This window comes from Seriola lalandi, unplaced genomic scaffold (assembly GCF_002814215.2).
Source record: "Seriola lalandi dorsalis isolate HSWRI2012SDOR001 ecotype SW California unplaced genomic scaffold, Sedor1 jcf7180002054672, whole genome shotgun sequence".
Classification (NCBI taxonomy): Eukaryota; Metazoa; Chordata; class Actinopteri; order Carangiformes; family Carangidae; genus Seriola; species Seriola lalandi.
Genome location: NW_019525225.1, coordinates 2,342,586 through 2,370,154, shown reverse-complemented (window position 1 = coordinate 2,370,154; position 27,569 = coordinate 2,342,586). Strand labels below are relative to the sequence as shown.

Genomic DNA, 27,569 nt, shown 5'->3' with positions numbered 1-27,569 from the left:
AGCCCTCATGTTAACCAGCATGAAGATCAGTGAGGCTCATTATAATATCCTAGAGACTGAGTCCTCCTCACCACCTTGCGGGCACCAGTCAGAGATCTCCGCCCCAGTCATCTTGGGCTACAGCTCGGAGCCCGGATGCGCCGCCATGCCGACTCTATCAGCGAGTGGAATAATTTATTCACCAACCTGCCTGACACTGGGCGACTAGGAGTTGACTGAAGAAGTAGTCAAGACAGTTTGGAGAGCAGAGGAGCCGTTGCGGCGGACAGAGTGGCACGGAACAACCGCGCTGTGTTTTCTTACGTGTTTGTGTTGCCCTGCCAGCGTTGTATTGATGTAGGGACACTTGTGTGCTAGCTACGCTAACGTTAGCTCGAGTCGAGGGAGTGCGGGGTAGTGACAGTCCGGCCGGAGGCGGGGAGAACTGCGAGGTGAGACTGTTATTTTGATGGTGACTACACTGTTGACTGTTTGCGAATAGGTGGCCATCTGGAAGATAGTATCACTTTCATAAATGTGACTCACGGTTTTAGAGGGTTCAGGCAGCAGCATATCGATGTGGGTACTTGACTGTTTGTCTAATACCGCTTTTTGACCGGAGTGGAGCTGAACGTTTACTCGACGTTTCAGTCTTCTGGCCCGCGATAGAGAAGCTAGGAGCTAGCTTGCTAACTAGATAACTATCCAACACATAGACTCCCAAACTTTTCAGGTCAGTAACCCCCTGAGCAGACATGCTTCAAATCCTCAGGCTGATAATGTTGTTATCATTGAGACTCTGCATTTTAAGTGAGACTTTTGTTGTTAGTGCAACAATAGTGAAAAAGTAAATGGTTACCTTGTACACCCCCCTCTGTAAATTCAAAGTAATTGACCACGACGTGAACTTAAGCTGAACCTTTTTAAGTTGCCCCCTGGAGGGCGCAGGTCCCTGGATTTGATGTAGGTTTGAGGATCCCAGAAGCATAACCTAGTAGTAATGTTAGCCAACTTAGACTGGTATGAGTGACTTGAGTTTGCAAGTGTGAAGAACCTCCTTTTATGTAATATTGTTCACTGTGCTTGAAATGATTTATGCTACTCAGTAGATTATTTCAAATGTTTTCATTTAACTGATGTTCTCTGGGACTTTCAGATCAAGGAAAACTTCCATGTCTGCATCAGCTCTGGAAACCAGAAGAGATGTCTGTCGATGAGGATACTGTAAAAACTGGCAGCCCACAGGCCAGCTCAACTTCATCTCTGCAGCTCTCAGATTGTACTGGAGGTTACAGTAGTATATCTGTAATGGTGGAGGGTACCGCAGCCACCCCTGACTTTGCAGCTGCATGTCCTGTCCCGGGCACTGCAGCCTCACCTAAACATACCAGTACGACTGACACGCTCACCCACTCAGACAATGCTGAACAGAGAGCCAGAGGGAACGAGAATAACATCAATCGCAGGAACAGCTTTCATCATTCCAAACAACAGCAACAAACAAAACTAACGAAACGGCGCAACACAGCAAACTCCAGTTTCAAGCATCCGACATCTGGCAAGAGGAGACGAAGGGCCAACTCTGAGAGTGACTCCGTCCTGCCTACCAACTTCCTTCTGGGTGGGAACATTTTTGACCCACTGAATCTCAACAGTCTGCTGGATGAGGAGGTCAACAAGGCACTGAATGCAGAGACGCCCAAATCCTCCCCTCTGCCAGCAAAGAGTAGAGACCCTGTGGAGATCCTTATCCCCAGAGACATCACAGATCCGTTGAACCTGAACAGCGGGATAGCAGACAGCAGCTTTTTGGTGTCCCCCTTCAAGAGTGGTGGAAGGAAGAGACACCGCAATAGACACCATGGTGGAGGTGGTGGTGGCGGTGGCGGTGGTGGCGGTGGCGGCGGCGGCGGCGGCGGCGGTGGCAGTGGGATTTCAACCACACAGATCAACCTCTCAGAATTAGGAAAAAGTGAGGTTAAAACCAGCACCTCCGCACCGCTTCCAGGTATGTTAGCCTCATGTTCTGCTCTAGATGTCTCCAAAGAGTCCAACAGTTTCTCCAGTGTCACAGAGGACTCCCATGAGCACTCAGCTGACAACTCAGCCAGCTGCAAGGAGGAGATGACATCCATTTCCTTGGAGGATTCCACGTCCTCCATATCGGGAGGACCAAACCAGCACACAAGCAGACGCAAACGTAGGCGCAACTCCGGCAAAATGGAGACCCCTGTAACCCATTCCACCCCCATTGGAAAGTCAGGATCTGGAGACAGAAGTTGTAGTACAGGGGGACAGAAAAATTCTCAGTCTTTCCACACACCAAGAAGTGGTCCTAGAACAGGCCTGGGAGGCCGCCAGCACCAGCAGCCCCACAACCAGGCGAAGGAGCAACAGAGGAAGTTCCAGTATGGGAACTACAACAAGTATTATGGCTACCGCAACCCAGGTGCTAGTGAAGACCCACGGATGCGTGTATTTCGTCCAGAATGGTTTGAAGGTAAAGACGTACTGGATTTGGGGTGCAACGCAGGCCATCTAACGCTTTATATTGCCAAAATGCTTAGACCTGCACGAATATTGGGCCTGGATATTGACAGTGGACTGGTACATGCAGCCCGAAAGAACATTAGACATTATCTTTCGGAGCTGCAGACCCAAGAGGCCAGGCGTGCAATGCAGGAGAAAAAGAGCACTAAACAGGAGGAGAGGAATGGAAATGAGAGTCACACAGGCACAGAAAAGAAGCACAATGAAGCCGAGAGCAGGGATGAAAATGGGAAACCAGTGAAAGGAGAAAGTGGCCCTGCAGACGCTGTAAATGACAATGACTCCTGTCACACAGATGAGGCAGGGACCCAGAGGCAGGACAGCAAAACAGAGGAAATGGAGCAGGAAGATTGTGATTCAAACCCCACTGATCACTCTGTAAGCTGCTCTTTTCCTATGTCCCTACGGATCTCCAGGGGGCCCATCGCTGCACCTCCACTGACAGAGACACCCACCACACAGCCCGGGGAGTTCCCCTCAAATGTGTCCTTCATCAAGGTAAGATGGCTTTCTATGTGTGAACATCTGATGCAGTGTAGTTGCCATGTTCTTGCATCTTGGGAGCCGAGATGATAGTAGAATCAAATTCAGTACTTCACAGTGAGCTAGCCCTTAAACACACCCAAACAGATCTGATAAGAAAAAGGCTTTGTGTTAGGTGAAAGTCTCTGAGCTCTGACTGTCTGAGGACTTCATAGAATTTGTGCGCCCACTTATTCTCCCTGGAACCTGATGATGATGATGATGATGGTAATTGTCTTGTATCTAAATTAGGGGTAGCACCGTCACAGCACAGTCAGCCTCATTAAAGCATGCAGCCTGAATCATGCAGCCTATCTAGAGAATACATGTATGGTATTAACTTACCAGAAAAGGGAATAGCAGCCTTGAATTGCATGCAAAGTTAACATTGAAATATTGCATGATTGGATGCATTGTTTAAGTTCTTGTTTTCCTGTTAAAACAAAAGATACTCAGCTATCAGTCAAAAAGACCCAGGCTTCTCTTTTCTTATAGATTAATAATAATATATAAAGCAAACATGTTGCTCTCTTGTCATAGTTACTAATAAAGAAGCATCTGCACCACTTCATTTATGTATCTTAAATTTATCTTCACTGTCTCAAACTGTGAGTAAAGAGGGATTGACCACAGGTTTGCCCTGCTTAAAATTATTTGTGTGTTGCGCACCTTGGTGTGTGTGGGTTTTTTTTTGTTTGTTTGTTTGGTTTTTTTTTTAAACTAGAGGCTCCCTAATCTCTGAAGGTGATGTTGGGAACTGAAAGATAGAAGCAGCAAAGAGGCAGCAGTCTGTCCTTTTCACCAGATTGATGTTGATTCTAATGGCATCAGCTTTTCAATTGCCAGCCTTCATTTAGAATTTGACAAATATTTTGACAGCTTTTCTTTTACAGCTTAAAGTTTTCTCATTAAGGGTTTTATTATTATCATTTCTATGGAAGTTACTTCACTCCACTGGCCTTGTGCCTACAGGCTGTATGTAGGCAGCTACATGAATTGGTTAGATGCAGAAACTGTAGCGTCTCTGAATGAAATCAATAACCACCCCCCTTGCTTTGAGCATTAGAGTTAACGGCAGTGTAGCACAGAGCTTATTCTGTAAATCAGTGAGAGGCATCAAGATGAACGCCTGAACTCCCTCAGTCTGCACAATAAAAGATGGATTTGAAAGAGAAATGTCAGTCTGTGTAGCATTTGTTTGACAAACCTTCCCTGGTATCGAGTGAGAGCGTGGAAAGCTGAGGGAAAGGATATATTGATTTAATATAACAGTTGTTTTTCCTTATTGCTAAATTCTTATCAATTCCCAAATTAGAAAAATTAGAAAATACAGTTTCAGTGATCAGGAGGCAAATCTTGATCCTTTATCACCCATCTTGGATCTGTGGTAGATCAAACCCTTGCTAATGAGTTACACCAGTGCTTTTCCTGATATGACATTTCAAAATGTCAAAATGTATACTAAAAAAGCAGACTTTGTTCTCAGTTGTATTCTATTTAAAGGATGATCAGGATCAAATAACACTCGCCATCTGTTTCTTCTCAACTCTGCTCTACTGTTATCTGTTTTTCTCATTCAGCATCAATCATGCATATCAGTCCTTTCTAGGGTCCTACTGCTATACTTAGCAATTGTATGATATATATATATATATATATATATATATATATATATATATATATATATATATATACACTGCATATAAAATCAAAAATATCTGTGTATTGTAACTGGAGTTGCTGTGACCCTTTGCCCTTTCTATTCTTTACTATTGTTATTGATCATAGCATGCAAACGTTTTCAGCTGTAGCACTCATTGTTTCTACCTACAAGATAATTTTCATTATTGATTAATCAATTTTTTTTCAAATAATAATTTATTGTTATATAAAATGTCAGAAAATAAATAGACATTGTAAGTTCCCAAAGACAAATAAAGAGTATAAAAAAAAATAATAATAATTTACAATGATCCAGACAGAGTGAAGCGGGGAGCCACCTAAACTTAACATCTTTACTTGATAAAGGACCAAAGAGTCGTTTAGAGTTGTATAGCACTAAATTTCCCCAAAAATGTTCATCCAGTGAAGTCCATGTTTTTCTCACCGCACCTTTTTTTTTTTTTTTTTTTTTTCCTTTAGGCCAATTATGTACTGGAGAATGATAACCTGCTTGTGACTCAGCGGCCAGAGTACGACGTGATCCTGTGCCTGAGCGTTACCAAATGGGTTCACCTGAACTGGGGAGACAGTGGCCTCAAGCGGCTCTTCAAGAGAGTCTACAGACATCTCCGTCCTGGAGGCATGTTCATCCTGGAGCCACAGCCGTGGGAGTCCTACGTGAGGAGGAGAAAGCTGACTGTAAGAAACTGAGATGATTGTGATGCACATCGTGACTTCTCTAACAACACAACTGTGCCTAGATATTGGTAGCAGTCGGTGGTTTTAAAACGTTTTTACTGTTTTACTGAAATATAAGAAATTCTTGTTTTCTCTCTCATGTGACAGGATAATATTAGCAGGAATTATCACAGCATCCACCTCAAACCTGAGCAGTTTCCATCATACCTTACAACTGAGGTGGGCTTCACCAGTTTCGAGTACCTTGGTGCCCCTAAATGTTCAATAAGAGGTAAATTAATAATTTGTCAGTGCCAGTTTATGTCCTTCTTGTTATTTACTGTTGTAGCTCGATGCCATGATCCACTTTTCTTTCCATTATGACAGGTTTTCAGAGGCCAATCTACTTATTTCACAAATGACCGCTCCTGCCTTGAAGATCATTGAATGTGAGTAGCCTGAACCACCATCATACATTCAAGCCAGCCAGCTGCCCTGGACTGCAAGGAATCATCGTGAATCCTTAACAGTTACTCCAGACTCTTCAGACGCTGAAGATGAAATTCAGAAAGGAGGAATGGGACCAAAAGTGGAATTAATTTTGTAAAGACAATACCTGTGAAGAAGAGGCACCTATCAGAGTTTTCTGTGACTACAAATTCTTAAAATATCGAGTGAACTCAGACAGGATCTACAGTGTGTAACCTGGAGCCAAATATCATAGTTTGGCTGGACTGTGGAAGACGTGCTCATCTGATCAGTTCCTCAGACTGTCCAAGTGCTAATGATGCCCCAATTTGATGGCAGGCCATAACACATGTTTGAATACCTTTGGCCATATATCTTTACTTTCATAACTTTGTTCTGTGCCACCGCATCACCATACATTATACATATTAGGGTTGGGGGATAAAAGACAGACTTTCCCAATTGGCCATCGTTACAACTTCAACTGGCAGTAGCCGGTGTGTTCAATAGATTAGCTCACTGCAAAACTGCAGCTTGTCACTGGATTACAAAGCCATTTAACAGATCTTACACTGACATGATGTCTCTTTAACAGCCACTCTGGAGTGCAGGTAAAGGACACTGCAGGCTGTTGGTAAATGAAGCCCATATTGCCGGCTCAATTGCAACTACTCATGGCACAGAAAATGTTCTTAGTTGTTAAATATTTACATTATGGCCTTAATTCTTGATGCAGCAGTCTTATATAAATGCGCATATTTTGTTGATTTTAAAACAGCCAAAGACCATCAGCCATAGTCAGTGTATCACTAATAGCTGATGTGTTTGTCTTATCTCCCAACCCTAGTATGTAGATTGTTTTGTCATTATTTTGCAAAATAGGCATAAGAGCCGAATTAACTTTGATCTGTTACAGAGCTGTAACTCCACAGTTTGATATACAAAAAGCTCCTAGATTGCACAAGTTGGAGACCTTTGAAAAATGTCAATGTGATAAAGATAATGATGCACAATGAGAAAGGTGCACTCAAAACAGCCAAAACAGCAAAAGATCTTGTGAAATGTTGACTGTTGAACCCAGTCCGTGTTGCGTCCGAGTGCTGTATTTTTTTCCCCCTTTATCAGCACGGTGAAATTTGTCGTGCAGCTTAAGTGTATGTAGCTGTATAAAGGTAATGCTGGGCAAATTGGTAAGTCAGTGGCCCCGGTGACCCAAACACAAACATTAGATTCTATCATTTTACATGGAGACAGCATATAGTTGAATAAGGCTTACTATCATTGGGCATACTTAGCATTTCAAAACTGACAGATAAAATGTTACATCCCTAAGTGCACATTGAAAATGTTCATATCTTTGTTTTCAAGGAAAAAGGGGTTTGGGCTGTTTTGAGTGTAAACTTTACCATTTAAGAAGCAACAGATCACTTCATGGGTTCTTCAAGCATTTTCGATGCTCCATCCTAATGGAAGGGGGCTGAGCTGTGATGACACGCAGGTGTTGGGCTCAGCTCAAGATAATTCAGCCCAGAGACCACAAGGACTATTTTGCAAAGTCAATGTGTAGCATGCAGTGATCTATTTCTTTTCTTTTTTTTTTCCATGACAGTTAAGCCATAGCCCTACGTTACGTGTTTGCAGTGTCCTTCATGAGGTGCTGACTGAGAGTAAAACTGTTAGTAGACATGCTAGATCTTCTTCAGTGCTGTATAATTCTGGCACGTACATAGTTTTGTGTGGTCTGATCATCTCGACTGGACAGGCATTAATTCAAACCGCATCAGAATCACTTAAAATACTCTAGTGCTTTTGTAGCTCCTGAGTTGAACTCACCTTCTGTGAGGATGAACAAAAATTTACATTTGTAGAAAATGGATTGTTACTAAAAGTACTGGAATATATCCGTATGACTTTATACCAAATTTGAATATTAATATGCTGTTTGTATTGAAGCGCTGCCAAAATATTTTATGGGTCATTTGCTCTTGAATTTGACAAAATATGCCATCATCATCTTAGTCTTTGGCCTAATGAGGACAGTTATGACAGTCTTTGTGATTGTATCTTAATTGGTGTGCATTGAGCACTGCTCATCTACAACCTTTCATTTGAAGTGGCTGGGACAGAAAATCTTCCTTTTTTTGGTGACTGATTCAGTCATAGTATTTGGCACACTAGGGTAGGAGATGATGGATAATGTATGTTTCTATTTTAGTACGTGATCAATGTAAATAAGTTTGCAAATTTTGTTTCACTGTTGTCAATATTAAGTTCATAACTGCTTTTGTCATTTTCCAGTGGATTTGTTTTTGTCTTGTTTTCAAATGTTTGCTGCCAATTTGCGGGTGAGTCACAGGTCAGAGTTTTTCGTCCTAAAACGGATCGCTAATCCGGCTCTGTAACAACAAATGAAAATGTACATTGCAAAGTTCTGATGTGTTTGCTTTTTTTCTGTCCTGGCAGGCACATGGATTGTTAGATTAGCTCTTTATTTTTTTTATAAACTGTTTGAAAGGAGTGTTTGTGTTAACGCACTCTCATTTCACTTCATTTGACATGCTATAGACATTTTAAAATGATTCAAAATCAAGAAAGATTTGCATACTTTTTCCATCAGACTTTTTATAACAAGTTGTGGAACACTGATTAACCTATTAAATGAAGCTTCAGGTTACATTTTGAATTGAAAGTGAATTGGCCTCAACCTCAGTTGGCCCAACAGACACAAAAGCACCAAATCACACCTTCCTCCTAAGCTCAGACAATCGGATTCTCAGGCTTAGATCAGCCCACTGCAAGGGGCATTTTGCTTTTTGCATTATTAACAAAAGTTTTGCTTTTTGCAGGTCACATAATAAGCATTTTATTTGAAAAATGAATTGTTTAAAGCTAACTTGTGTTAAAGATTGCACCTTACTGTCTCAGCAGCGGTATCTTACAGATTTTAACCCAGTAGGTCTGACTTGTAATTCCAGGTAGTCAAGCTAAAGCATGTCTTTGCTGGAGATGTGAAATGATATGTTGTTATATACAGTGCTGTAAAAACTTTTGTACTTCCCTTGAGGTTTTGCACAAAGTTGTGCAAAGTCATGAATGAAAGGAAATTACACAAAAATAGGGTGTATTAAATCTAACACCCCTTGCATCGACAAGGTGTAATGCTAATGAGAAATATTACTATTTTAAAACCTATGATGATCAGACCTCATATTCCGGTTGTAGTTTACAGTACAATATTGTGCAACATTTGTGCTTCTGCCTTTTTAGCCAGCAAAAATTGATTCCATCATAATTCAAGTGTATAATGGATTGAAGTTAAGAAAACCAGTGTAGCATTGAATGTGAAAGCTTAAGCGTCCAGGTTTTCATGTTGCAAAGAACACAAAAGGTAAATATTACAAGATACATTGCAATCAAAGCACAACCTGTTGTATTTTTCAATTTTTTTAATTTATTTTAATGTATTTACATAGTTTTGTATTTGCAACTTGAAGACTGGGAGCCATTCCAAGAAGTAGTTTAGTGAATTCTAGCATTTTGTTATCTGGCATTTTGTTGAGAGAAAGAGCTGCTCTGGCTTTTATTTAACTATATGATGCAGGTAAATTAGTAATCCTGCTTTGTGCAGCAGATCTGTAAATGCCACAGAAAGTAAACCTCACATTCAAGACTATGCTTACATTTTACTTAACTTCAACTCGTCCTATAACTAATGGAATAATGGAAACTATAATGTTTAAAACCAGTAGCTACAACCTGATTATAACGTTTGAACAGCAATCACAATGAAATAATACAATTTTTGTCAGAAACACAATAACACTCTGACACAGGAACAACTTTACTTACAGTTGCATACTCGCTTCTAATTTATTAGAAGTTTTGTAACACATGTACCTAAATTTGTTCTAAAACTGAAATAATAAAGCTTAAACTGGATGTCTTAAAGGAAAAAAAAGATGTTAATCTCTTTGGAGCACAACGAATGCATAAATTCAAGGGGTGTATGATTTTTAATGGCACTAAAATTCACCTCTTCCTGTTGAATTTGCACTGATAATGACTCGAGGGAATTAAACTAGTTTAGTACATTTTTTTGCAGTTCAAGTTGATGTTTTACATGTACCCTAATTTTCCTAGAACCAGTTTTATGGAAAAACTGTTGGAATAAAATTAGCCCTCTGTCAGGGAAGCTTTTAATTTTCATGCCTCTGAACAACAAGATATATCTGAATGTTTCTCTATGTAACATTTTAATTGATTAAAAGTGGTTCCAGATTTGGTGGTTTCACTATTTGCTTATACAGAACATTTAAAGGTTATTTCTTTTTGGATGGAAGTAGGTACAGACATTAAGGTATGGACTACTCTCTCTAATTAATTTTTGTTTTCATAGTAAACAGTCTGTTATGTGTCTTGTTGGGCTGCCGTCTTATTAGTCATGCCACAGTTTGCTAGCTCACACATGACCTGTATTCAAAAGCTCCTCTGATAAGCAAGAAGTAGTGAGCAATATCTGTGGTCTGCCCATATCTGTCCTTATTGAGATGATCATCACAGCGTCTATAAAGAGGTTAGTAACTTACTTTTGAAGGACGTGGTAAGTTAAAAGCAAATCCATCCCCTTCATCTGGAAACAGGTCAAGGTTGATTGATGTCACCAGGAGAGAGATTTTTTTTTCCAGGTATGTGGGAAGTAAAGTCTTGTGACCTTTCATGTGATCTAGCTGCTGCTGTATCAAGGGAGAAGTCATTTCATGCAGTTTATGTCTCCCTATAAAAGCCTCCATGATAATCCAAGACAGGCCTACAGTCCAAATTTCAGTTGGAACAATGTGTTGTACTGCCAGGTATTGCAGTACAACAGCATCCCAGTGATAGTGTCTATTACAGGGCTATTTAGTGGATTGCATAATATTGTACAGGTGTTACTTTTGTTATGTGGTACAATGGCCACCATTGAGTGTTCACTCATCTTTATTTTTATACTTTTCTGCTTCTGGTTGTTGTCGATTTGCAAGTGTATTATTATTTAGTCTGCACATAATCTTTGTCCATTTACAGAAATATCTCATGTACATGATTTCAGACCATTTGCTGTGATGCTCTAAACTGACCTCAGAGACGTGTTGTTTCATCCTTACAATTTCTCTTCAAACTCCCTGCCCTTCAGCACGTTGTATGAAAGATAACACAGTTCAAGATTCATGTCAGAGCAAAAACCAATCCATGAAGTCAGCTCAGAAAATTGTAGCGAGGAGCAGACTCAAGGAAGAGTGAAGACACATTTGAAGTGACAGAAGACCCAAAGGTGCGCTCTAACAGAGCTTCAGAGATCCTCCTCAGGCAAACAAACTTCAAGGAACACCCCGTCTGCAGTGCTCCGTCGATCAGGCCTTTATGGTTGTAAAAGTAAAAGGCTTATGACATTCTACATAGAGCTTGTATAATGGTATTTAATGGGACCTAAAAACATGGAGACATGGCGGAATTCTTCTTTGATTCCACAGAAGTTAAACTCCAGCTTGAATGTCAAGGACTACTTCAAATGAGTGTCAGGCATTGCTGACCACCTGGATAATCCCTCTGGTGCCGTCGGCATCCTGAGAGGTGCTTCTTAAACGCAGGGTGTGTGAGAGACTGGTCCAGTCTGAGGAAATGATGGATGTAGCAAAACACAAGTTTTAATTTTTAAGAGACTGCTACACAGAGAGCACAAAACATCTGACCTGAAAAAAAAAATCTAGTTTGTTTTCACCCAACATTACCATTACACTTTACCAGAGCACAGTAACATTATTGGAAGCTGAAGGATTTTTTTCACACACTGCCATCTAGTGAGGTACAGGCCATTTTATTTTACTCACTTACTGTCAATAAAAATCACTTTAGTCTCAGAACTGCCTTTCAACACCAAAGCAGAGGGAAACTTTCTCACATGACAGGATTACAGGCATAATTGCTCAAATGGTACATTTATAACATACACACTAAATTTACTCTTTATAATGGAGACAAGTCAGAATTATCCTCGATGCTTTTACATGAATCATGATGATGCCATGTTTTTAATGTTTACTGAAAGCAATCAAGTTTGGGCCCACATTTCTATGAGATTAACATTCAGTATATTCACATATACTTAGCAATAAAGACACCATTGAAATGTGCATTGTTAAAAACAAACATCAGCTCTTTGATTTCCTCTCCTAATTGTTTAATTTCTCTCTAAAGTCACTATATTATTTTGATAAGTTAATCAGAAAACCAAAAACCAGGACTCAATTTACTTGGGCATGTTGAACATCAGAGTTTCCATGTATGTCTATGTGATTACAACATCTCCAAACCCTGATTTCCCTACAGTTACACAGGTCTATACAGTTACAGTTCAAAAATACACCCACCCTGTGATCATTTTCTGTTTTAAGCTGTTGCTTGCTGTCAGCTTTGTGAAGACAGACAGCCTTGTGTAAACAGGTTTGTGGGGTTTTACCCCTTTGTAGTTTGGTCACGCTGCGCTGTCTGAATAGTACAAAGATTCAACCCAGATGACAATGCAGGGCACAATACAGTGGCTCCTGTTTACAAATAGCATCCATGCCTTTAACACCTACCAGCCCGGGCCGGTCACCAAACCTTCTTCAGATCCTGGCTCAGTTAACTCTGGTGCAACATCTAGTAATCAGATGGATAATAAAACGATTGACTCACACACTGAGTTGGTTATTAGATGTTAGTACTTTATAATTCATTATGACAGGCCTTTTGTCGTCCAGTAATGGTGTATCTCAAACTAAGATGAGTGAATTTGTTTTCAGCTGACAGTTATATTGCTTCATAAAAAAATATAAATAAAAGTACAAAGCCAAAGTTCATCAGCAAAGACATTTGACCTTACGATGATCTGAGATAGGCAGACATTAAGACAATGAATTTGCTTTGCAATCGTGACTGGTGCATTGTGACGTTGTCCGTCTGTTCCAGACAGTGTTGTCCAGACAGACAGAATGGTGAGATAACATAAACACAGACAAGAGACATAACACTTCATTCACAAAAGCTCTATTCCATCACAGTTATTTAGGTCAGTCACTTGACCATTATTGTCTCCTGTCAGTACAGCGCTGAGCGACAGCATGCCAGACTCAACTCAGACTGCTTTCCATGCTGTTATTTCCCCAAGGTCAAGCCAAGTGGATAATGGGCTGTATATAGACACTATATTTTAGATGTTTTTCAGTTTTAAAGTGAATGCATTACTTTGCATCATATTTAGGACAATATAATTAAAGCTGATAGTGATGATCACCCTTATTAAACCGCAACAAATCAAACATCAGTGCATTTATTTTCATGCATTTATTGGCAACACTGCATTTCAGAGAGAGGAACCCACTGTACACAAAGGCTTGATTATGAAACATCATTAATCGTGAAGGTACAAGATCAGTCACACCATATTTCAGGGAACAATATGAGCAACATGATTGCAGGGGCACACCTCATGAAAAGCACTCATTGTTAGATCCCACAGAATGATAGGGGTCCAAGAGGGACTGACTGAGAGTGAAGTTGTCAAAATGGTTTATCCAGGAGAATGCTGTGTCAGTTACCAGGATCCCGGCTACCTGAACTGAAGATGTCAGCCCTCGATCTGGGACATCTTGCAGAGGTCATTAGCCGGTGCTAAGACCGCACAGCACAGCACCTGAAAATGAGCACAGTACAACTTAAAGGGAATATCACAATTAGCAATAATTTCTCTTTGCCTTCTGTAGAACACATGTATTTGTTTTGATGAAGCTCATACAGCGTTGTCTTCGTAATAGGAGAACAAATATTACAAAGTTGTGGGCACCTCCACATTATGATCTTAGCAGGCCTACCTGTATCTTCGAGGGCAACCATGATGACCAACGATGTACTCCTGAGCATAGCAGAACCGTCTGCAGAGTCCTCTATACCCACATGTCCAGTACTGCATTTCTGGATCATTGCCTGTAGATAATCAGAAAAGAATTACAAATATGTTCCCATATTCCCAATGAACATTTACTTAACTTTTTGTAATAGTTTCATAAACTGCAATCACCGTAAATCTTTTAAATTAAACATTTTTAAATTACTTGACGGTTAAGACTGTCACATTGTGATTTCATAATTTGTTTTACTTCTCCTCAGAGTCACACAAACAGGCCCCATATGAGTACAGTGAAGTATGAGCATTTGCCATATCATGATTTGCTTGATTTGATCTCACACAGTAAGAAAATGGGTGTATCCATTGCTTACCCTCCCCGACTGCGAGCATCAGGAGAAGCACAAGGAGAACCAAGCTCAGTCCCCTCATGTTTGGGTACCAATAAGCTTTCAGACACTGCAGTTGACAGGCTGATGCTGCATTTATACAGCATTTCAACCACGGGGGAGGAGTCCGTCGTGCTCTGTCCAAATCACAATAACAAAGTATCGCTGAATGATGGGAGTCTGAGGGCTGAGGGTCAGGACTATCAGCTTACTCAGCTTAGTCAACAGCTGCACCTTCTTGAGAATATGAGGTTGCTTTTAGGTATTTTACAAAGAACCATCGGCTGCGGTAATTTCCTGTCAATGTGATTTAGAGATACAAATGCTCTGTACTGTTCACCAACACAGACATCTAAATGAAAAGGGACAGTTCTTTGGTTTTGTACTTACATACACCCCTATGGCTGGACAGAGGAATAAACACTGACCACAAAAGACTCCAAAAGCTATAATTACAGGTGAAGAACTAACTAATCTGTTTTTTTAGACACAGTAAGCAGTACAATTCTGCCCTACTGTGTTTTCAGGGCTACCCTCTGTTCGTCCACTGCTCTGCCCACATCTGAATATGGCAGTAGTTCATGTGTTATTGCTGATGCTGTGAAACTACAATCAAACTGCACAAAACACACTGCTCCAGTGACGCAGGGGTGGATTGTTAACAAAACAATAACAACACAAGGCATGGACTAATGGACATGTATTTGTATAGCATGCCCCCTAGTGCTTATGTAAAGATGTTAGTTTGCTTGTTTATTCTCTCTTAACACACACGTACATGTACAGATAAACCACCTTAAAGGAATAAATCATGATCTAATCTGTGTTTTATCAGTCTAAAGAGTGTTTTCAACACTGTCTTTTTGCCACATTTGGTCTGGGAAAAAACAGAAAACAACTGAGAGTGAGGAGCTTAACAGCATTACAGAATAAAGTACAGGGCACTCAGCAACTTTCCAAATTTAAAAAACATTTTCCTGAGGAGGAGCAAAAACTCATTCAATCAGTTGTCTCCCACCACAAACCCCACAGCTGGAACTGTCAGAATGAGCTTTGTAGTTTCTGGGCATGTCCAAAGTTCAGAAATTACTGGAAGGATGTATTTGATGCCCTGATTTGAAGCCCACCACTATGATACTCCTAAAGATCCAAAAGTATTGAGTCTCCAAAGGCCAAGAAAGAGGTGGAGCCCTGTAGACCCCCCTCTACATTTAAAAACACTTACTTTGAGGTTTCTGTATTAATTCGGATAGATAGATAGATAGATAGATAGATAGATAGATAGATAGATAGATAGATAGATAGATAGATAGATAGATAGATAGATAGATAGATAGATAGATAGATAGATAGATAGATAGATAGATAGATAGATAGATAGATAGATAGATAGATAGATAGATAGATAGATAGATAGATAGATATGATTGCACTATGTGATTTTATATCGTATTGTGACTTATTTCATTAATCAGAACATTAAACAGAATATGTAACATTGTGTATATCCTACATAACAGCATAGCGATACAACCTTCCGGTACAGGGGGTGGCGATAGATGTTTTTATTTGCACTTTTTCAACACGCGAAGAAAACGGTGGCCTTTTCTGCGCCTGCGCAACCCGTACAGCTGCAGCCAACAACAACAGTCTGGACCGTCTGCCCTATCATTCCAAGATGGCGGACCTCCTAGGCTCAATCTTAAACTCGATGGAGAAGCCTCCGACTGTCGGAGACCAGGAGAGCCGACGAAAGGCTCGAGGTACATCATGTATTGCCTTAGTAACAACTCATTGTGCGTTAGTTTGAAGCTGCTGAGATAGCTTTGGGATGGAACTTAGAAGTGTGTAAAAAACCGAAAGGACAGGCGAGGAGAGCTCTTCTAGTGCTGCCATTGGCTCGTTGAGCTTTCAAGTAAACTCTGCGGTCCGGGTTTAGCACCGCCTCAACGGAGCTTGAAGCCCCGCGTGTCCTGCAGATTTCCGCAGACCAGAGGGCAGAGTCGGGACCACAGGCAGCTACTGTTGTAATACAAACCCGCTAAAACCACCCTGTAGACAAACAGCCCCGGTTTATCTACTGCAGCCTCCTCCTGGATGTTAACTTAAAGTGAAAGTTACTTCTGCGCATTCTCAGTGCTCTGCCCTTTAGATATCAGTCTCTTGTGAGCCCTTATTATTCTCATCATTCTTTTTCTCCCTGCCAGTGAATTCACTGAAAACCATTATATTTGTGATTAATTCTGGGTATGGGCCTTTAGTGAGTTACAGTGGATATGTTTGAATAATAAATACTATAAAAATAAAACGTTTACATAATTTCTAGCTTTGTTCATTTGTAGTCTTAAATACCACAGACAGATGGTATAGCCATATTGTCATATGCTGCGGAAAGTTTCCACCAAACCTTCAGAGTCAGCAGCTACTTTTCCATTTGGCTCCATTTTTATATAAGATCAAAACTGCGGTAATTCACAACTGCCATATGGCAACACCAAAATATATGAAATTGGGAATACTTGACAATAACTCGTGTCTGTAGAGCTTGAAAACTTCTCGGTGAAATCCTTAGTAACGAAGCTCTGCAACACTAGCAAGGCTGGGTGGAGTGTTGCAACAAATAAACAACTTAATCCACATTTCAGTGTTGTAAAGACATAACTTTTATATGGCTGTGATAATAAAAAAGTGGCCACAATTATTTCATTTATTGTTGTGAGTATGCCTACCAATAAAACATCAGAGGCTGTTTCCTCACAGTCATGTGCCACAAATAATAGGATCTGAGTCACTCTGCACTCCCGCCCTGAATGATCTGGAAATGTGGTTTTGGGATTGGAGAAATTCTGTCTCTTGATTAGCCTTGTTGTGACTTTTGGCTTTAAAAACACACTTAGGCTGGGTGTTTATATAAGACTGCATGATCTGTGTTGACAATGGAAACTTTGAATGCTATCGAACACAAACAGAACCCCATGAAAACTTCCTCCTCTGTAATTTTAAGAGCAAGCAGCAAGACTCAAGAAGATGGAGGAGGATGAGAAAAGAAAGAAAGCAGAGTTCAGGAAAAAGGTAAGTGCTTTAGTGTCACATATAATGCCCACTGATTTTAGTTATGGCACTGAGCTCATCTGGCCTGGACTGTTGGGGTTTATCACATCCAAAATTACACAGACTTTGACTTCCTACATCTCTTGTTTAGATGGAGAAAGAAGTGTCGGATTTCATCCAAGACAGTTCACAACAGAAACGAAAATACAACCCTATGGGGAAAATTGAAAGGAGTATATTGTAAGTAGTCAGTACTTCATATAAGCAAAATAAGAAAATTCAGTTTTATCTGTCACATGTTCACAACTATTTACATTGTATTTCTTCCTGTCTTATAGACACGATGTTGCAGAAGTGGCTGGTCTGACTTCTTTTTCTTTCGGGGAGGACGAAGAGAGTCGCTATGTCATGCTTTTCAAGAAGGTCTGAACTGAATTCTTCTTAATCCAGTGTTTGACATATTAAAATGCCAGCTTGCTAGGCTCATCTTAAGCAGTGTGGAGTAATGTGACTGTTTTCCACCTTGGGCTGTGGCAGGAGTTCGCGCCATCGGATGAAGAGCTGGAAGCCTATCGCAAAGGAGAAGAGTGGGATCCCCAGCTGGCAGAGCAGCGGCGAAGACTAAAAGTAAGACTGGATGCTCGTTCTTTGCATTTACTCAAGTATTTAGGTGTGTCTAGGTGACAGTGTTGTGTAACAAAATCAGCAACCTCTGGTTCTATTTTGTTGTTGTGCTGCATTTCTCTCATTCCTGTCAATAAGCATCATGAAATACTTATGTTACACCATAAATATCTCATAATGTTCCAGCATCCAACCCTACAGTACATTGGAGTTTGTAAGAAACAACAAACAAGAAAGTACCTAATAAATAAAAAATAAAAATGTATATTGATGTCTCAGAATAAAAGTGAAAGCACTTATCTGTAGTGCTGCCATTTTGTTCAAACACTCAACTGTGATACAGGGAAAAAATGTATCATTAAAAGAGACACCAGTTCTTCTAGTGGAGCGTAAAGAAATACAATCACCAGACATGTTGTGCGTTTGGTAAAATGCCTTGACTTGCATTATCTTGGCTGGAAACTGTCTTGTTTAGTACTAGATGTAACTAACTTTGCCTAAATAGAAGCAGGTTTGTGTTTTTAAATTTAATTGCCAGGTAAATTCAAGAATACATTTCAGACAGTGTAAGAGAATTCCTGTCACAGTGTCTGACTTTGCCTCTCTTTGTCGCTGCAGGAGCAGGCTGCGTTGGAAATGGCAGCATCCAGTCAGACAAAAAAGACAGAAGCTCCCAATTCCAACTACAGAGACAAGTACAGTCACCTGATCGGCACCTCAGCCGCAAAAGATGCAGCGCATACACTAGAGGCCAACAGGGCTTATGGCTGTGGTGAGTAAATGTTGCACTGTTTCATAGAAACACTGCATTGCTTTGGACCCCCCCCCCCCCTTTTTATTTACTCATTATGTTGCTAATGTTCTCTCCCAGTGCCGGTGGCCAACAAGAGGGACACTCGCTCTATAGAGGAAGCCATGAATGAAATCAGAGCGAAGAAACGGCAGAAGCGAGAGGACGACACAGGGGCACAAAGCAGCAGCAGCTCTTGAGTCTCCACTGTTTTTGCTTTATCTACTGTTGTGTGTGAGTGTGCGTGTATGTGTATGTATGTGTGGGCGCGTTAGTGTGTCTGTCTGAACACTTCATTCTGTAATGCAATATCCTTTACTTCAGACATTTAAAAGTTTAACTTATATGACAGACATTAAATCTCGTGTGTATGCCACTCTATGACCAAGTCTGTGCTGAAATCCTGTTAAGTGGAAGATGCTCAGCTGTGTCTGATCCTGGAGGTGGGTCACTATACATGTTTGTTTAACATATGTCAGTGACTTTCTGTCAGTTATCAAGCTTCTCTCACACATGATTGGAACCTCTACAGTATGAGAAACCTTTTTGAAAAGTGTCTCTGTGTTCAGCTACATAAAAAACACCCAATATCTTCATACATAATTTTTAAAGGATTAATTTTTTTGGCAGTGACTAGCATTTTTTATGCAGATGTACATTTATAGTCCTATGGGACATTTTTATCATTATCAATATTTACAGTTTTGAGCTTTGGCCAGGCCTGATAAAGTTTTGAAAACAAGGTTTTAGTCAAACCATGGCTGAGAAGTCCCACTGACAGTGTTCCAAATATCCAGTGCAGTTTTTAAAAGGGAAACAGCAATGCCGTCTATTGACCAGCTTTTGGTTTGGTTTGGTGACCCCCCCCCCCCAAAAAATCTCAACCTGTTCGAAAGCTTTGTCAAATTGGAAGCATGCCATTTCCTCCGTCATTGGAGGAACCCCGTTTTAGAAAATGCTGTTTTGTGGATTTTAGTAATCTGTGATTATGTCTAAGATATTCTTTGTTTCTATACATCTGCACTGACTGTGAATTAAACTGTTTACTCCTAGTCGAATGCTTTATTGTTAAGTTATGCAACGGCTTGCAATAAGGATCATAGTAGAGAGTGGGATTGCCAGACTCCTTTTTGAGATATGGGTCACTACGTTTTATTCTCTGTCTTTTTTTCATGTCTTTTAAGTAAAAGTTTATTGGCATCTTGATGTCTTTTAACATGGTTGCACTGTTTTATTCCCCCCTGTGTGTTAATAAATGGAGAACAGTATTAGACCTGTACCTGTGTGTTACCTTCATTTCTGCAAAGTCAAATCTGCATTTTAGATTTTTGCTGTTGACTACAAGGGCAAATTAACACAACAAGAACACAATCTAACTTAATCCAATGCAACAACATGAAATACAAGCTCAAACATAAGCATAGAGTTGAATCCACGTTAGCATTATTCAGCAGTGATTTCACTATCACCAAATGTAATATGAGATGGCACAATGACTGCTTTGTGCACTCACTGGTTATCTGCATATATAAAGTATATGAATTATACACAGTTGTGTATTCAACAAAATGACAGTCAGCATAATCCTTTTAGGGGACCAGCAGACAAAATGTTGTTTTATGTGCGTTAAGGTGCATTTGTGGGTTTTATGTGGTCACTCTTTGTCTCATCTATTTTAAGGTCATGCGTTCACTCTCTTATCCCTCCAGTTCATTAGAGTTCTGTCCTGAAGGAGGCGCCAGAGATTAACTAAGAAAAAAATGTTGCTTTTTTTTTTTCTTTTCTTTTTCTTTTTTTTTTTTTTATCCCTGCTTCACACTGTCCTGTAGTTTCTGTCCTGCAGAAACATATTTATTGCGCGTTGAAGACTCAGTCACGCACATGTAAAAAATGAAGTCCATGCTTTTGCTCTTTTTCATCATTTGGTTTGCAGATGCAGAACTAAAACTACGGAAAGGTAAGACCAGACCCTGCTGATGCTTATTGTGTCCTGATCTAACGTGTGGGACTTAAAATAAGGAAAAGCGTGTTAAATGTGACTCAAGTAAGGAAAAGTTTGTCGGACTCCGCCAAAACTGAACTCATATTTTAAGACCAACATCCTCTCCTGCTCTAAACATTGCTTTGGTGTTTTGTTGTATAAGTTATTCACCTCATTCTGTGACAGAAGCCACTGAAAGTTCAATCTTTTTGTCTGGATAGTTATGGGCTGAAGTGGGATCAGTGGCATTTGTAGTTTCCCGTATTCTCCTCTAGTTTGCATTACTTGGAGCTGATTGTCGCTTTGACAAATGTTTATATTAGTTCACATGCAAATGTTTTATTCCCGTTCAGTTTATCTGCGCCATATGGTTTTCCCAATGGCTCATCTGTCTTTTTTTTTTTTTTTTTTAACACCCAGGGTCCGGGGTGGTATGTACTTTCAAAGACAAGACATACAGCCCAGGAGACAGCTGGCATCCCTATCTGGAGCCCTTCGGATTTATGTTCTGCATGCGCTGTGTCTGCACAGAGGTAACTGTTAATATCTTACAAACCCGTATCACTTCAGAGTACCTAAAGGATTATTACACCAAACACTGTTCAGCTGTCTCTGCTCTGAGCCGCTGCCATGACAGTGGCTGGGGTTTTAAAAGTGACCCATGCTTGTAAAGTCTTAATACTGCTCTCTCTTAGACAGGCCATGTGAAATGTAGCACGATCAAGTGCCCCGCTCTGCCATGTGAAAACCCCGTGGCTGAGCCTCAGCAGTGTTGTCCAAGATGCACAGGTAGACCCTCTTTCTCCAATCTCCTCCTCACCAGCTCTGAGCTTTTGAGAGAATCATTTCTGGTTGTGACTTCAAAGCCTCCTGTCCTGTGTGATGTGTCCTCTCTCAGATGAGCCCAGGATCCCTGCAGGGCTGAGAGCCTCAGTGAAATCCTGCAGGTATAATGGAAGCATTTATCAGCCAGGGGAGACCTTCACTAAGCACGACCTCTTCCCATCCAAGCAAAGCAATCAGTGTGTTATGTGCACATGCTCTGTAAGTTACAGATCATTTACTGCTTTTGTTTCTGTTGCTCTGGTGAAAGAATATCATATGCCAAATGCATAGAGTGGATAGGGTAGGACATGCAAGGTCTATAATTGTAGCCCTGCATGTGGTGAAACTGTCTGTGGAATTTGTTCTCAAAGCAAATTTATCATGTAAATATGTAATGTAGAAATAAAATACAAGGAAAAGGAATGGAATAATAGCAGAATTACATCTTAATCTTAAAAAATATATTACAAATTCTCAGTCCTTGTCACTAGTAACTGTTTTCCCTCTGAATATTCATGAGTTCCTCACAATCCTTGTTTGATTGGGACACCTTATTCCATCACAGCTTAAAATGGGTGAAAAAAAAAATCAGCTTTTAATTACTAGGTGTTTATGAAATGAAAAACTTTAACGACACAGTGTCTGTCTGACAATTAGGAAACTTGTGTTTATGCCAATCTATAAATAATGAATACCACAGCCCTACCATTAACTAAAGGCCACATGTGCATTTAAACATTTTTCTAAAATTAATTTTGTGTGCATGTGTATGTGTGTTTATTGCATCCCATGTTGGCATCGCTAATAAGGTCACTGCATATGCATGAGGAGTATCTCTGCCCGCTAACTTCCTGCTGCTAATGATATGCAATCAAAGTGGAAATGCATTGTTGAATTTCAATTAATTCTGAATACTCTGGTGAAAGCATCTTGCTTTGGTTTGTGTGTTGGCTTAGCTTGTTTGTGATTGGCACTAGAGACTGGATGAAGGTTTTAATTTAGAAAACAAAAGGCAGATAATGAAGATGAAATGGGAAGAGAAGCCAAAATTGAAATCACCCTGGCGTTGTCAAGTTAATTTTATGAGTTGTTAAGTGGTGTTCATTAACAGATGTTTCTAAGTCTCCAAGGAGACAACACATAACAATAAACTAATCAAGATGAATTTCCTAGTATACATTTTAGAACAGTACAAATTGTGTTTATCTTTACACTTTCATTTGTCTCTTGGACAGTTGTAACTTGTTGCGTTCTCAATGTTCGAGCAGTGTCTCTTCAGGCCTTGATTTCAATGCAACATGCTCATGGCTTTGCATATTACCTTGATACAAGTTTCCTTTGATTATGAGTTTTTCAAGACATGCCTTGAGATGCCCTGAGGTGGCTCAGCTAGTAGAGCAACATGTCCATTATTCATGGGATTGCTGGTTCGAGTGTCCTTTAGCTCTCAATTCTTTCCAGTGAGCTGTCCCACACCGTTACAGCACCTCTGCCTCCGCTGGTGTATGAGTGTGTCTGTGTGTGGAGAAAGAAAATGTAATTTACTCTGGACAAAAGCCAAATAAAAGTTAGGTCTCATTATGTTTTTTGCATTCATACTTCAAGAAGAGTAGCTCTCAGACGACACTGCGATTATGTTTTTGGGACTTTGTTTCTATTGTTTCAAGTCATATGCTGTAAATATGAGTCCATGTGAACAGTAAAGAGGTCTAGAGAGGTCCACAGAAGCACTGGAGTACTTGAGACTTCACCTTCTGGAGCACATACTTGGAAATTTTAAAAAATAAGAAATTTTCCCTCCCTTTCTTTTCTCAGAATGGAAACATCTTCTGTGCTCTGAAAACATGCCAATCAATCACCTGTTCCTCACCAGTCTCAGTTCCAGATACCTGCTGTTTGGTGTGTAAAGGTAGTCAAACTCCAAGCTCCAAGCTGAGAAAGTGTCTTTACATTGTTTCTGACCTGGAATATTATTTATTACATCGGGGTTGAAGATATGGCTTATTACTAAGAAGGTTTTTTTCTGATATTGATACATATCGCCATATGCAAATAGATACAAAATTAGACTTAGAATGATCAAATTAATGTTCAAAGCAATACATTTTGTTTAAATATAACGCAATAAATCTGATCAATTAATCCCACATGTTAAAAAACATATCATTATACAATTCCTCTAAAGGTCGATATGAGATATTATTAAATTATGGCCCAGCACTAATATAAATGAACTTAGGCTTCCATTATTTTCTGTGTTAATTACAATTTCCTCATCCTTTTCTCTCCCTTAGATCATGGCACCAGTGGGTCCTCATCAACTGAGGATGGAAACCAGCAACTGAACAGAGGCGTTGTATGTCCTTGCTGATTTGTCATAAAAAATAACATAGCCTACCTTAGCCGCTGCTTTAACATGAAACTTGCCTGTGTTTGAAAACATACTTAAATACAGTGGAAGGTAGCAAAGCAATGTGTTTGAGTAACTGGACTTTAATTACCCGACTTAAGTTCAAGTCTCACAGGCAAGTGTCTGCTCTGATGAAGTGTCTTTGAATGTGACACATATCAGTGCAATCTTCAGGGGAGCTGCTCTGTAGCTGATCTTGACCATTGACCTCCCTGTGCAAAGGAACAAGCAAATCAATTATTTTCCCTTAAGAATTGCCAGAATAATTTGCTCAGCTTGGCATCACATTATTCAGATTAGCACTGAAACATCCATCTTACTGAGATCATTAAAGACAAAGACTTTCCCCCAAGATTTATGGACCATTTGGCCTGATAATCAGACTGAACTGCAATGTTGTTTTATTTGAATTGCTGAAAAAATGTGGGCAGTGACTCAGCGTTCTGGAGCCAGGCTGTGAACCTTTTTTGATTTAGGACTAAATATGATGCTATTCAGCTATTACTGAGGGAAGACAGAAGGTAAGCCAATAGCTGAACAGATGAAAGATAACTGCGTTTTATTATATGTTTGTTTACAACAGAGGCATTCAGTCGACCAATGTCCTGGAGAGCCGAACAAGGCGCGGTCTGACCGTGCCACTCCACCCAAGGTCAGGACTTCTCCCAGAGGCCTGAGCCTGAGTAAACTTAACCTCAAAGGGGCTTCAGAGACCACTGTGAAGATTTTGTTGCAGAGGAAACACCAAAAAGGTGAGACTTTGTCAAAACAGAAAGATCCTTTATAGGTGTTTGATTTTATGGACATCTTCCTCACAACTTTTACGATTGTTTCCATATGTATCACAAACATCAGATGTTTTCCATTTCTCTCAGCCTGTTTATACAATGGCAAGACGTACTCTCATGGAGACATGTGGCACCCAGTTTTGGGGAAGGTCCTGGAATGCATCCTGTGCACTTGTAATGATGGTCTCCAGGACTGCAAACGCATCACATGTCCCAGCCAGTACCCATGCCAACATCCTATGAAATCAGTGGGAAAGTGCTGCAAGACTTGTCCAGGTAGTCAAGCATGGCTCTGAACATAATGAGCTGTTTATAGTGATGTGATGTTGATCGACTGTATACATCATGCACATTACATTCCTCTGTTTTTTCTCTCTAGAGAGTAAAGCTGAAAGTAACCAGACGCAGTGTTATCTTGGATTTAAAAATAGCCTCTTGGTGTATAAAGTGGAATCATCTTTGAGAATTGACTCACCCAACACAGTTAGGGTCATTGCTGTTGAAAAACAAAGTACTGCTGAAGTTGAAGTGCAAGTATGGAAGACTGTAGAAGGTACTGTAACTACTGGTGGCAACAATTATAAGGAATAGATCAACATTTTGGGAAAATCACTTTCTTGCAGAGAATTAGATGAGAAGGTCAATGCACTTGCCATTCAGTGTGAGGCTCAAGCCAGCAGCCGGTTAGCTTAGCTTAGCATAAAGAATGGAAACAGGGGAAAACAGTTAACCAACTCATTGTTTTTGTGAGAATAAAACAAATGGGATATGAGTGTTTTAGAGGTGCTGGTAGGTGGATTTCTTTTACCATTTGACAGAGCCAGGCTAGCTGTTACCCTGTGTTTTTAGTCTTTATGCAAAGCTAAGCTACCCTCTTGTATCCTGACCATAGTTTTATATTCAGTGTACAGACATGAGAGTGGCATCAGTTTTCTCATCTAACTCACCAAGAAAGTAAATAACAGCATTTTCCAAAAGGCCAAAAATATTCCTTTAAGACAAATAAACAGTATTTAAGCACCATGATTGATTGTCATCTGGATTATTTTATTTATGCAGGTGTTTTACAATTAATGGAAATTGGTGACGTTCAAAGAAAAGATATTATGGATCACCCCGAAAATTACACAATGCTTACAACACTTGATGAAGGTTTGTTGAAAATTATTTCACAATGAATTTATATGTTTGGATTCTGGGGAACCTATTAGACTTTTATATTCATTTTAATATTATTTTGTTTTCTGTGTGTGTCATATTTATGTTAATTCATTTTTCAGACACATGGAGAAAATTTAAAGAGGAGGGAGAAAATCTGAGTAAAGCTCCTCAGACCACAATTTGTGAAGACGGCATACGGGAGGTGGTGACTTTCCTAAATCCCACGCAGATTGAAGGCCTGTGTTCACCCTAAAAGTCACTCTCTATATTGATACTCCCCATAAGTACATGGTTGACATACATACTTCAGTCATGCATGTTGCACTTGGGTGTCCTGCGTCATTCCTGTCATAATTGTGGAATTTCTCATTTATAATATTGTTGTTTATCAGTTAATTCATACCTCATTGTCCATCATGTTTTAATCGTCACATATTTGTGTTGTTCATTATTGGGTTTAAAAACACAGGCTATAGCAGTGTGGTTGACACCTGCCTTGGTCATAAACTGGAAGATGGTTCTGCCGCCACCCGTCATCATTCAAACATGATTAGATTGGGTTGATTTATATTGAACCTCTAAACAAAATGCAACAAAAGTTAAATGTGAATGCGGATTATAGAGCTTAGAGCTGGAGACAGCCTTAGTACCCAGCTCCGAGTCTGTGTGTTGAGACTTTTTAGACTCAGCAACATTTAGGGACATTTTTGGATCAGAATCTCTCAAACAATCCCTTTGCTTAAGTATATGAATATAATGTGTATTTTAGAATATGCTGGGTGAGGGGCCACGTTCTGTTTAGAATGTGATGAGTTTTTTTAAGGATTGTTATGTGATCAACATATTTATTGTAAATACAAATGTCACCTTATTTAAAGCGTATTGGTTCTTGTTTGATTTGTGTATATACATTTGACTGTTTGAATGTTGTCGTTGTTTTTGAATGAAGTAGCAAAAGGCGATCGCATTGGGGTAAATACACAGCTTTGCCAAAACTGTGTGTTTGTTAGTGAGAAAACGGCCTTCACAATTCTTTCTTTCTGTGGTCAAATATAGACCTACTGTAGCTATTTTTATACAGCCACAGGATTTGGTTTGTTATCATAGCCTAATGACATTTTACAACTCCACATACCAGAAATATTTGTATTTTAAAGTGGTCATTGTTGATGTAGCTGAATGCACTCTGTACCTCTGCTCACAATTTTAACCCATAAAGTTTTCTCAGTGTTTTACACCAGCCAGCATTTCTGTCTGATTTGTTTCTAGCTGTGACTTTAACGTTTTATATTGTATGGCCCACATAATTTGCATGGAGTCATTCGTAGTAAGACAGTGGGAATATGTGCTGGAGACAGCCTTAAGATCTGACTCAGAGCTTGTTTTTGAAGGTGTTGTTTGAAAACGTTTTTTTTGATTCATCTATGGTCCGCACACCAGCCGCAGCAGAGCCGTCCTAACACCGTCATCGCCTCAAGGCTTCCATTTAATAGAGCTCCGGAAGGCCGGATAAACTGTGTTCCCGCTGGAGATGAAATGTTATCAGAGACATGGAAATCAAAAGCAGAAGTTGAAACTCCTTTCACCCAACCAAACTCTCTCACACAAACACATATGCACAATATTTTTTACAGAACCAATATTTTCCTAAAAATAGCTTTTTACTACCTTGATGACACCATGATGCACATGACTGGTTGCATGTCCCACACCTACTTTTGCCCTCAAGATTAAAGGGTTAATATGTGAGATTCTACTGCCCCATAATAC

The 27,569-nt window shown here is 39.9% G+C and overlaps 5 protein-coding genes across 7 annotated transcripts in view; 3 read left to right on the top strand and 2 right to left on the bottom strand.

The window, feature by feature from the left end:
* The window catches only part of LOC111666241 (serine/threonine-protein kinase PAK 3), a 41,606-nt gene extending 40,747 nt beyond the window's left edge, over positions 1-859 (bottom strand). Inside the window, exon 1 of the mRNA XM_023421522.2 lies at positions 839-859. The gene's annotated coding sequence lies outside the window, so the exon portion shown is untranslated. The remainder of the gene's footprint in view (positions 1-838) is intronic.
* mepcea (methylphosphate capping enzyme a) lies at positions 98-10,137 on the top strand. 3 transcript variants are annotated; one of them, XM_023421518.2, is made up of 5 exons: positions 98-431; positions 1,136-3,027; positions 5,194-5,412; positions 5,560-5,683; positions 5,779-10,137. In XM_023421518.2, exons 2-5 carry the CDS (start codon positions 1,183-1,185, stop codon positions 5,811-5,813), a joined length of 2,223 nt encoding a protein of 740 aa, XP_023277286.1. In that variant the 5' UTR covers positions 98-431; positions 1,136-1,182; the 3' UTR covers positions 5,814-10,137. The 3 variants fall into 3 exon arrangements, with proteins under 3 accessions (XP_023277286.1, XP_087034156.1, XP_087034157.1); XM_087178030.1 differs by lacking the exon at positions 98-431 and adding an exon at positions 445-558; XM_087178031.1 differs by lacking the exon at positions 98-431 and adding an exon at positions 582-712.
* Positions 10,138-13,206: 3,069 nt separating this feature from the next.
* On the bottom strand, positions 13,207-14,768 carry defbl2 (defensin, beta-like 2). Its single transcript, XM_087178019.1, has 3 exons — positions 14,155-14,768; positions 13,749-13,860; positions 13,207-13,570 (listed from the first exon to the last, which is right to left on the bottom strand). Exons 1-3 carry the CDS (start codon positions 14,210-14,212, stop codon positions 13,549-13,551), a joined length of 192 nt encoding a protein of 63 aa, XP_087034145.1. The 5' UTR covers positions 14,213-14,768; the 3' UTR covers positions 13,207-13,548.
* A 1,064-nt stretch (positions 14,769-15,832) lies between these two features.
* spag7 (sperm associated antigen 7) lies at positions 15,833-19,913 on the top strand. The gene is made up of 7 exons (XM_023421353.2): positions 15,833-15,932; positions 17,174-17,241; positions 17,372-17,460; positions 17,559-17,643; positions 17,758-17,847; positions 18,463-18,616; positions 18,716-19,913. Exons 1-7 carry the CDS (start codon positions 15,848-15,850, stop codon positions 18,832-18,834), a joined length of 690 nt encoding a protein of 229 aa, XP_023277121.1. The 5' UTR covers positions 15,833-15,847; the 3' UTR covers positions 18,835-19,913.
* A 522-nt stretch (positions 19,914-20,435) lies between these two features.
* chrdl2 (chordin-like 2) lies at positions 20,436-27,039 on the top strand. The gene is made up of 11 exons (XM_023421602.2): positions 20,436-20,591; positions 21,036-21,148; positions 21,311-21,404; positions 21,514-21,659; positions 23,256-23,349; positions 23,735-23,796; positions 24,434-24,602; positions 24,726-24,914; positions 25,018-25,191; positions 25,698-25,790; positions 25,919-27,039. The coding sequence occupies exons 1-11, from the start codon at positions 20,525-20,527 to the stop codon at positions 26,050-26,052; spliced, it is 1,335 nt and encodes a 444-aa protein (XP_023277370.1). The 5' UTR covers positions 20,436-20,524; the 3' UTR covers positions 26,053-27,039.
* Positions 27,040-27,569: the final 530 nt, after the last annotated feature.

What these genes read in the sequence shown, in the direction of transcription:
- mepcea (XM_023421518.2), top strand. Translation starts at nt 1,183, where the DNA reads ATGTCTGTCGATGAGGATACTGTAAAAACTGGCAGCCCACAGGCCAGC. An exon ending in CAAATGTGTCCTTCATCAAG is followed by an intron (nt 3,028 to 5,193) that starts GTAAGATGGCTT and finishes TTTTTCCTTTAG; the next exon opens with GCCAATTATGTACTGGAGAA. An exon ending in TGAGGAGGAGAAAGCTGACT is followed by an intron (nt 5,413 to 5,559) that starts GTAAGAAACTGA and finishes CTCATGTGACAG; the next exon opens with GATAATATTAGCAGGAATTA.
- spag7 (XM_023421353.2), top strand. Translation starts at nt 15,848, where the DNA reads ATGGCGGACCTCCTAGGCTCAATCTTAAACTCGATGGAGAAGCCTCCG. An exon ending in GAGCCGACGAAAGGCTCGAG is followed by an intron (nt 15,933 to 17,173) that starts GTACATCATGTA and finishes TGTAATTTTAAG; the next exon opens with AGCAAGCAGCAAGACTCAAG. An exon ending in ATGTCATGCTTTTCAAGAAG is followed by an intron (nt 17,644 to 17,757) that starts GTCTGAACTGAA and finishes GGGCTGTGGCAG; the next exon opens with GAGTTCGCGCCATCGGATGA.
- chrdl2 (XM_023421602.2), top strand. Translation starts at nt 20,525, where the DNA reads ATGAAGTCCATGCTTTTGCTCTTTTTCATCATTTGGTTTGCAGATGCA. An exon ending in CTGCTGTTTGGTGTGTAAAG is followed by an intron (nt 23,350 to 23,734) that starts GTAGTCAAACTC and finishes TCTCTCCCTTAG; the next exon opens with ATCATGGCACCAGTGGGTCC. An exon ending in GTGCTGCAAGACTTGTCCAG is followed by an intron (nt 24,915 to 25,017) that starts GTAGTCAAGCAT and finishes TTTTCTCTCTAG; the next exon opens with AGAGTAAAGCTGAAAGTAAC.
- defbl2 (XM_087178019.1), bottom strand. Translation starts at nt 14,212, where the DNA reads ATGAGGGGACTGAGCTTGGTTCTCCTTGTGCTTCTCCTGATGCTCGCA. An exon ending in GATGCTCGCAGTCGGGGAGG is followed by an intron (nt 13,861 to 14,154) that starts GTAAGCAATGGA and finishes GATTATCTACAG; the next exon opens with GCAATGATCCAGAAATGCAG. An exon ending in GGTTGCCCTCGAAGATACAG is followed by an intron (nt 13,571 to 13,748) that starts GTAGGCCTGCTA and finishes GCTCATTTTCAG; the next exon opens with GTGCTGTGCTGTGCGGTCTT.